This window comes from Sparus aurata, chromosome 22 (genome assembly GCF_900880675.1).
Source record: "Sparus aurata chromosome 22, fSpaAur1.1, whole genome shotgun sequence".
NCBI lineage: Eukaryota > Metazoa > Chordata > Actinopteri > Spariformes > Sparidae > Sparus > Sparus aurata.
In genome coordinates, this window is record NC_044208.1 from 20,320,081 (window position 1) to 20,330,070 (window position 9,990).

The 9,990-nt window shown below is 43.2% G+C and overlaps 1 protein-coding gene across 1 annotated transcript; it reads right to left on the bottom strand.

The window, feature by feature from the left end:
• Window positions 1-1,215: 1,215 nt before the first annotated feature.
• Window positions 1,216-8,979, bottom strand: LOC115573714 (angiopoietin-related protein 7). The gene is made up of 9 exons (XM_030404611.1): window positions 8,867-8,979; window positions 7,171-7,411; window positions 5,449-5,664; window positions 3,237-3,356; window positions 3,001-3,115; window positions 2,760-2,897; window positions 2,422-2,638; window positions 2,138-2,333; window positions 1,216-2,012 (listed from the first exon to the last, which is right to left on the bottom strand). The coding sequence occupies exons 2-9, from the start codon at window positions 7,324-7,326 to the stop codon at window positions 1,866-1,868; spliced, it is 1,305 nt and encodes a 434-aa protein (XP_030260471.1). The 5' UTR covers window positions 7,327-7,411; window positions 8,867-8,979; the 3' UTR covers window positions 1,216-1,865.
• Window positions 8,980-9,990: the final 1,011 nt, after the last annotated feature.

Below are 9,990 nucleotides of genomic sequence, written 5' to 3' on the forward strand. Positions count from 1 at the left end.
GGCGCACAACACGCGATGCGCTCACAGTAAAGCCCTTATTCGCTTTAGCAGATTCTTGCATAGAGATGCACAGGAATGAGAATGAGTCGGCAGTCTGTGCGAAGAGGTCAAAGAGTGTGTTTGTGGAGGAGGTGAAAGAGCCCTTTTACCCCACATTCATCTCTGGCCCCCATCAGGTGCAGCTGGATGTTTGGGCCACATGAAGCAGCCAGGCGAGGAGATCTGAAACACCAGACAGTGCTTTCATTCTCGTGTTTGTTAGTTAATTTTGAATGTATGGTGTTCCAGTGTGGTTTTTCAGCCGTCACTGGAGCCAAGTAGGGCTCATTTTATAATTAAATACAAATCTTTTGCAATAAAATGCTTCCACACTAAGCCTCAGAAACACTTTGATTGTTTTATTAGCAGGCTGGATAAGAGTTTAAAGTGAAAGGATTACAAACCTGCACCTTTATTTACTTTTTTTTTTAAATGGTCTTCTGCTCGACGCAGGCCTGCTATGTTGACACGAACTTGCCAATAGGCTAAAGGTCAGTGGAAACCCATGTGTGAAGGTAATTTGAATGTAAGTAACACTTACTGATGCCTCAGATAAACAGCAGTATGTGTGTGATGTCTGATAAGAGTGATAAGCGTTATCTCTGATTTCCACCTGTCAGTCAGAAATATTCGTTTTTTACAGATCCTAAAGTGTCCTCATATGAATCACCATAGTGTCCTTCATGTCACAGTTCCTTAACATTGTGTTTAGTGGGTGATCCGTACAGTATGTGTGAATACACAGTCATCATATGGCACATGTTCTCCACTTGACCATAGAATGAGACTGTAGAGTTTAGGATTATTATGTCTGATACAATTAAGTGGGATTTTTTTTAAATGTTCTGACTTAAATTAACTGAAAACTTCATGTCAGAGTTATCCAAAATATGTGGATTCACTATATACTTTATGTTTTTAATGATCATGTGCTGAAGTAGACAGTTTGAGAGAAAAATAGCTGATCATTGTTGTTGTTGTTTTTTACATTTTTAAAACAAGTCCCCATAAACTTAAGCTGTATAAGAGAATACTGAGATCTAGTTTTGATGTGAAGCTCCAGAAAAGATTTGTGGAAACCTCACCTTACTTTTGATCAGCACCGGGGTGAGAAGATGATCGTTTCTGTGAAGCTGTCGAACAGACTGGAATCACTTTACCTTACATTTTGCTCAGAAACAAATAATTTTATTGCATCACAGATGGGGACACATCTTCTTCAGTGGACCTTGATTACAGTGTAAATCATAAATCATAAGGTTCCCTCTGCATAAATGCTGGGCGGTTATATTATTATTGTTTTTTCTCAAATTTCCACACATCCAATTTAACAAAATAAATCAGGACATCAATAAAGGACTGTACTATGGGCTAGACAGCTTATTGGAAGTCACAAATGGGAGGAAATTCATCATGATCACCTTATCCTGAAGGTTTCATATCACGACCCTTGATATCTTGTATCATCCCATTTCTAATTAAAACACTTTTAATTTCAATAAAATGTTACAGAATAGATAGAATTTTGGCTGGGTTGCTAACAGTGTGTGCCAAAGTATCAAACTAAAAGATACAAAATAGACGTAGAAAATGAGGAAGAACTCTCTTCCAACGGACTGAATGAAAAATGTCCCAAAAAGGAACTCTACAGTATAAAGTGTTTTTGGAGAATATACATGAGTCCACGGTTTCAAGAACATTGAGTTCCCTAAGTTCTCTCCAACTTCCAGGTCGGTGTGTAGGTTCACTCTCAACAGAAACAGTCATTTGCTTCCTTCCTGATGAGCTCTGTCAGACACCACTGGATGTCATCATCACCGGTGTGTTCAGGGTGACAGACGGGTTCTGAAGCTGCGTGGCCGGATCATCATGCTGACTTTGCGCAGGGAGTAATAGTCAGAGTCTTTCCAGGAGTACCAAACGATGCCATCAGGACCCAGCGGCCCCCGGCCTTTAGGGGTGTAGTGGCCTCCCTGCAGGATCAGAAAGTGGTGAACACTCATGATTTCAGAAAGAAGGGTTAGGGTTAAGGTTAGGCTAACCCTAACCCTAACCCCAACTGAAGAGTTGTCTGTGTGAGTTGTCTGTGTGCACTTACCCTGTAGTAGACGCCATTGAGGTTGGCGTAGAAGCACTGGTTGTACCACCAGCCGCCGTGGGAGATCTCTGCGCAGATGTTGCCACTGTCAGGGGTGCTGAAGCCCTGCTTGTTGTGGTACCAGCTGAAAGAGTCCTGCGCCGTCCCGCTGAAGCCTGACACATGGAGGCGGTACTGATGCTCCTCATCTTCCACACTGCAGGAGGAAGAACAGCAGGGAATTATACAAGAGATACAGCTGGTTGTGCATGTGTTTTTTTTGCCAACTGGTGCATGACAGCGACCTGAAGCTCTGGTAGAGGGCGTGTTTGTGCTTGTTGCTCCAGTCCTCCAGGTGGATGCGGAGGCTGTAGTCTCCCTGGGTGCTCAGCTCATGTATGTGTTCGTTGCCCAGCCAGAACTCCGAGTGCAGGTCGCCGAATCCATCCTTGTACTCCCTCCAGCTGCGGTCGAAGCTCACAGAGCCGTCAACACGCCGCTGGATCACCGTCCAGCCACCACCTGAAGGGAAAAGGTAAGGGAGGGGAAAGCATCTTGTTTCTTATCTGGGATACAGATGCTGCAGCACACCTGGAGTAGGTGCTCCTCCATCCAAGCCAACACAACTTCTCCCCTGACTCACCATCCGTGTCCATATCGCAGTAGACCTCCACAGGCAAGCCGGCCAGCGATGGCACCACAGTGTAGAGACCTGATCTCCTCACTCCATTGTAGTAGATGGAGGCACAGTCAATGGGACAGTTCCTCACATGCTGGATCTCTGAAAACATGAGAGAGGAGTCAGCTGAGTTGGAGTCACCAATAGGAGTCTGGTGCCCTCTGCTGTTAGATTACATGTACTGCATGTTTCTGAAGGGGAGTACCCGGGTGCAGAGCCTCCTGAGCGTTCATCAGTGAGTTGGGCCGGACGATGTTGATCAAGCAGCCGGGGTTTCTTTTCACTTTATCCAGCAAGAGTGTCAGATTGTGGAGTTGGCTCTGGACAGAGATGCAAAACAATCAGAGACCACCCAGTGCACACAGAGGATTATATATCTTCATCCACACACGCGTGCCCTATACTCATAAAGTGAAATAGTACTCCTCATGATGGGTGTACCTGGAGGTCCAGGATCAGCGTGCCCTGCAGGTGCAGGAGGGTGGTGGCCTCAGCATAGTGAACCTCCATCTCATGGAAACGCTGCTCCAAGGAGGTGTTCAAGTGCATCCTCTCTTCACTCTGACGACATACATTTAAATACACATCAATCATCAACAGTTTCGGTGAAATAATATTATCATTCATCATTAATAAGAAGAACAGTGGCAGATTTTAAGATACTGCAATATCGAACGGAAGTTGAACAAGGGGTAAACATAAAGTATGAGAACGGGTTGAATTATTTCTTGTGTTTTGTGTGAAAGTCTCACATTTTGGCTTTTCAAGGACAGAAACATGCGCAGAGAGATCAATTCTGCTTTCCTTCAGTTCTCTGAGCTGCTTTATGTTTTGCACAGTGGTGCATTGCAGCATTTCACTCCCTTTCCCTGCCCGTCACACTTTGTTATGCTCATATTCACTGGTGGAATCCAACTACATACACTTTAACGTTCAACAAGGAACTCTTAAGTGGTTATTTAACAGTCCAGAATGGCTATTTGTGCATCGTATTTATTTTTAATGACTGTCAACGGGTCAGTTTAGGACTTATCTGTATAGGATAAAACATTTTTTGACGATCAAGGCCCAAGGAAAGAAGCCACCCTGTAGTCTGGTGACAAAGTTTGCATTGTTTCATCATCATCATCATCATCATCATCATCATCATCATTATTTGTCCACAGGGGCCAGAATCAACCAAACATAAAGGTTCCTAGTAGCTTAAAGTACAATTTTAAGCTTCTTGTACTTAACTTGAATATTTACATTTAATGCTTCTTCACACTTGGACGCAAATACTCAACTTTTTACTCCAACACAGTTATTTGATAGCTTTAGGTACTTACTACAGATTCAGATTATCAATACAAAATGTAAATCAATTCTTGAAATATAATAGATTATCATATGTGAAACTTCCCAGCAGTATTTGAAATTAGTAGAACATGCTCCAAGTGTGTCAGCTGCTACATTAACATTAGGAATCATTAGTTATTATCCAATAGTGAGATGTGTATGATACAATAAATGAAATGACATGAATGAAATGGGCCATTCTGCACAACAAAGACTTTCTGTAAATGTTGGTGCTGATTTGATGCTTTTGTACTCTCACTCAAGTAAAAGTAAGGTTTTGAATGCATGAGTGTCTTTCACTCAAGTGAAACATCTGAATACTTCATCACGGCTGCTGATCTGTTGCATACGTAAAGACTGACGGTGAACAACCTTGCTGAACCCTTGGCTGCACTTCTTTTCTGTTATCTGTAGCTCCACAGACTCTGGGCCTTTAACTGCCAGCTGAGTTTATTCATCCATCTGCACCCACACTAAAACTCCAACATGCGACGTCTCCCTGCGCTCTCCGCACAAAAAGTACTAAAACATAAATCCAGACTTCACGATGTGGTCTATTCCTAGCCTGGACATGGAGGATAACACTAACTCCCATAACCCCTGCCTCCTGTCCTCATGTCAACAAACACAACACCTGAACTCCTCCCACCGCCACCTTTGGCCAGCGACACATCCAGCTGAGAGTAGTTTGTATTGGCTCACCGCTTGAGACGCATGAAGCGGCACGTGGAGGAGTAGGAGGCTAATCCTGTTAGTGGCTAAGGTCAAGGACATGCTGGAGGGGGGGGGGGGGTGAAGCAGGCTTGATGACCAAGCAACCACGTTACAGTGCAGCACTGAGTGTGCAATTAACGCTGATGTGTTTCCTGTGTCAAAACAGTGTTTTTTATCAGAGTGTTTGAAAAAAAAAAATGCAAATCCCAATCTTTTACAGCCAGCCAGTCAGGGCATTCACATGTTTTTTTTTTTTTTTTTTTAGCAAAGGTGACTCCTGTGGATGTTAAATCAAACCACGTTCAAGACTTGTTTGATCAAATATTCATGCTGGTTCGACTGAATGATGCTGAGCAGAGGAAATACAAGGGGAAAAAAGTAGGTTTTTCTTTTGATGTCTTGCTTTGAAAAGTTAGATTTGACGCCACAGAGGAGCAAACAAGAGCACAATTCATCTACTGAGTTCTGTCACATGTCTGGAGGAAGACGATGACGTCACATTGTTATAATATCCCAGTGATCTCCCCCTGGACCGAGGCAAACGCTCAAAGTGGTTGACAGGATTGTTGCCGGGGTCTGCTCAGTCACCATGAGGTCTCACCTGCAGCTCGAGGACTTTGATGCGGTGCCGGTGGTTCCTCAGCTCCTCCTGCAGCGTGGAGATGGTCTCCTTCAGCGCCGCGATCTGCTGCTTCCTCTCCTCGTTCTCGTGCAGCCAGTAGGAGACCTCCTCCGTGCAGCGGAACATGTCGGGGCACCTCTGCTCGTCCAGCTGTGGCAGCGTGGCCACCAGCCGGCACATGCCGTCCTCCATCATCTGTGAGATGGAGGAGAATTTTATGAAAATAGGGCTTCTTGAGCGACCCATGACTTGCAGGTCTGTCTGGTAATAGGAATACATCTTTCCATCAATAGGCATAAGTCGGATTAAATAACTAGGGCCTCCAATAGATTGTTCTTCAAAGATTTAAAAAATAACTGCAGCAACAAACCGCCACATGCTGATGTTATCCTTTACATCAAAAACAACACTTCATTTTGACCCTGAGTTAGTCCTGAATCTGATATAATCAGTAATTACTGAATAGCACAGGTACTAATTAATCATTCCAGTTTTTGTAAACAATACTTATATCCTTCCAAATTATCATTCTGCTGGCAATGGCAATTTGTGCAGACATGAATATTTCCCACAGGATGAATCTGACTGCCTCTTTGACTTTTCCTGTAACGCCACCGTTTGTTCAGCCCAAGTAACATTTGAAAAAAAGAAAAGAAATGTGCGATTAGATTATAGTTACGTTGTCAAGGATTTCTTCTTTACATTTTAATGCACCTTTCGACATATGGCAGTTTTAAAACTCTAGAAATTCATATTTTTCTTTCTACATGGTAACCAGTGCTCTATTTTCATTCAAATGGGAGATGAACATTTTTAGTAAGTGCTCCTCCTGTATTACAAGAGTGAAGTCGTCCACGTGGCAACAAAAACATACACAAAAGAAACATCATCCCACATGTTGTAGATGAGGAGCACTACACCTGTACTGTAGTGTGTGCAGTACAGGTACACTCATCTTGCTGTCCAACAAGTCAGCTTCCACACATTCGCACTCTGGTGGCAGACACTGAGCCTCCTGAACCTCGCAGTCATCTGACCAAACCCTGAGCATATTTGCATTGTCACTATCATTTAGCTCAAAGCACCACTGTGTCTGCAGCCTCACAGAGATGCTGGTGTGTCTGTTGACTCTTTCCAGAGATATTTGCTCCTGACAGCTGATCAAATCAAAACAGGGCATCTTGTTTTTCTTGAATAAAGTTTTTCTTCTTTCTAAGTGCATTCATTATATGTAGACCCCTCATAGTTATCTTGTGTGAAGGGGACTGACGCCTACGTTGGGAACCCCTCGACTAAACTATTGAAGTATCTAAAGTGGATAAACTAGCTGCAACAGCATTATTCTACTTGATAAATTAGTATTTACTATCTAATAATAGAATAAACGATAATGTATCAGTATATTAATATATATCAGTACTTTCACTGGAATTTTATATGTCATGAAGTATATCTTAATTGTGGTTGACTCCAGAGTACTTCTTCCACCGCTGCTGTCCTACGGGTTAAATGATGGATTCCTAACCAAGCGTTACATTAACAGAGTAACTTTTACACAACTGTAACTGTGGAGGGAGACGGAACATTATTGTGATCACAGCAGAGCTGAGAGGCTCTGTCCCAGAGCTGACACATCTCTGGAGTAAAAGGTCGAAGCAGCTCTCCTGTGGCATCATTTTCTGGCCATTTACAGTAAACTACCTGGTTACTGTACTCTCCACACTGGGATCCTCCGCCATTGTGCTGATTCGTAGTGTCCAGGTTGACTGCTTTGGCCTCTGGAAGCAACATGATGAGGATACAGAGCGCAGAGCACACACTCCAGCCGGGAGGGTTGGTTAAGGGCAGAAGAGACATGGCTGCTGCCCGGTTACTCTGTCCCCGCCTTGTGATTGGAACACTGGAGGGTGTGCTGCACCATGCGAGGCTCTGCTGGCTCTTCCTACAAGACAAAAATAATGTATCATGCTCATGTTATCTGATTAAGCAAACCATTAAGACACCTTCGAGCACACAGAGTCATGTTCTTTCTGTCTCTTACATCAGACATGTCGAGTCCAAAGCAAGTCCTGAGTCATTCTCTCTTAGGCAGGTCAGGCCAAAGGTCACAGGTCTAGTCAAGTCAATTCCTTAGTTAAGCCAAGTCAAGTCGCCTTTTATTCCCACCCAAGATAAACCCGTCTTACCTGCAGTGAAGATATTACTCCGTCTCTAAAAAAGAAATTATTGTCCATTTTGTCCAACCTGCTCAATTATTTATATAGAGTGAAATAAATGTAATCAGATAAGAAATAAATAACATTGTTAAGGCTTATTTACTCGTTCAAACAAAATATTCCCTCCCCATAACTTGTTAAACAGTGGCATACAACAGCAAGACTAAAAACCACTTTAAAAATTGACTGCAAACATCAAACAAACATGGACAAGTCATTTTAGTCATCATGTCTCAGGTCCAATCCACTCACAAATCTTTAATTTCAAAGTCAAAGTCAAGTCTCGAGTCACTTATCTCCTCTCAAATCAAGTTGCAAGTCATCAAAACAATGACTCACGTCTGCATCTCTGTATAGGCTAACGATCATTTTCATTGTTAATCAAACTGTTGATTGTTTTCAAGATTAATCAATTAGGAGTGTACTTTGTGTAAAAATGGTCCTTCCAAAAGCCCCAGATGACATCCTCAAACATCTTGTTTTCTCCACAACCCAAAGACATTCAGTCCACTGTGACAGAGGTGTAAAGAAACCGGAAAATATTCACATTTTAGATGCTGGAATCAGATCAATTTGGACCTCCTTTTCCGAAACAACTATTCAAGGTGCTCACTACAAACAAAACTCATTGCGTCATTCCAATGCTGTGTGTTGAAAACTTGCATGTTGAAGTAAACACGTCTGCAACGCTGTGATCCGATGGCAGCGCGGAGTGGCCCTTTAGAGACAGAGACACCATTCACACTGCTACAAGACACTGTCCCATCAACATGGCTTTGAGGTGAAAAAGTGACATAATGTTGCTTTAAGGAGCTGGAATCAGAGAATTTGGTGATCAATCTCTCGTTGGCAGCTCATCGATTGATAGTTGCAGCCCTACGCCTACGTCACACACACACACCTTCGTCTCAGTGCAACTAATAGGATGTATACTTTTCAGAATTAGATGAATTAGGCGGAAGGTGATCCCCTCGGTCTGTTACATTATTGTCCTCAGGTAGCTGAATCAAACACAGTCACACACACACTCACACACACATAAGCTTGGCACGTGCCACCTGCTCATGAAGCCAAACTGAATTAGGAGGGAGATATCAGCCTTCAGGTTTTCCAACTTCACACACACATCCTGATCAAAATGTAGCAAACAGAGCAGAAGGTGTGTGTCTGTGTGTACTCACCCCGGCTACAGACCACCTTCTACCCCATACCCGGCCCATCTCAGGCCGAGGGGTTCTCTCCATCGTCTTCTTCTCCCTCTCTTCTTCCCTTCCTGTGCCGCTCTCTCTCTCTACCTTACACTGCTGGCCTCAGGCTCATCCACTCTCTCTCTCTCTCTCTCTCTCTCTCTCTCCATCTCCGTCCCTCTCTCCCTATCAGCGGTGACATCTTAGTCCCATAATCCAGCTCTAAGAGGATTCACAATGAGTGAGGCATGGAGGGAGGCATTTGGAGAGGGAGGCCATAATAAAATTATTGGTGAAAGACGAGAGGGGAATGCTGCAAAATGGATTTTCAGGCGATATCAGCAATATCTTTTTATAAAAAATATATATATATTACTTTCAAATCACACAGCTGTCTTTATTTGTTACATCGAATACTGTTGGCAATACAAACATATTTCACGCTCTCAAGCTTTTTGATTATTACTGAAAGTTGCATCTGATTCTGTTACGGACCCTGTACAGAAAGAGAAGCTTTTTTCAAACTTCCAAAAAAACAGGTTTAAACTCCTGCTGGTGAATTAAATGCACGTATGTTGTATGCATCACGGAAACGCCAACATACATCTGCGCCTACAGTGAATAAGCATCACCTCCGGGCACAATAATCCTCCTCAAAGCTAGTGGTAATGAAGGCGGATGTGAGTGGGAGTGTGAGAGGGGTGCTGATCCTATTACAGCAGCCAAGCCGCTCTTTACATCTTCAGGCCCTTGACAGGGGCTCCACATGCATCGTCCTGACGGCTGTAAGGAAAACTGAACGCGTTAAAGCATAATTATTTTTTTTTTTTTTTTTTTTTTATGGGACCATAATGTAACGGCTATTCAATACACTGTCATAAATAAACCCTCAATCAGCTGTCAACAATGTGACTGTGAGTGTATTGATTTGCAACACTACCGGAGGCAACTCTCTCTCTCTCTCACTGTACTTTGTCCTTAAAGAGGCCCCCGCGGAGGGAAAACAACAAAGCGGGCCAATCCGTCTGATATTTTCAAAGGATTCTGCACATCACACAGAGGGCAGGGTGGCGATGCATTGCGAATCTGATGCGCGTAAACTAAATTCTACTTATAAA

Bases quoted from the DNA above. Each gene is read 5' to 3' on its own strand.
- LOC115573714 (XM_030404611.1), bottom strand. From the start codon at position 7,326: ATGTCTCTTCTGCCCTTAACCAACCCTCCCGGCTGGAGTGTGTGCTCT. The intron at 3,357-5,448 runs GTGAGACCTCAT...GTATGTCGTCAG, and splicing joins TCAAAGTCCTCGAGCTGCAG to AGTGAAGAGAGGATGCACTT. The intron at 3,116-3,236 runs GTACACCCATCA...ATCTCTGTCCAG, and splicing joins CGCTGATCCTGGACCTCCAG to AGCCAACTCCACAATCTGAC.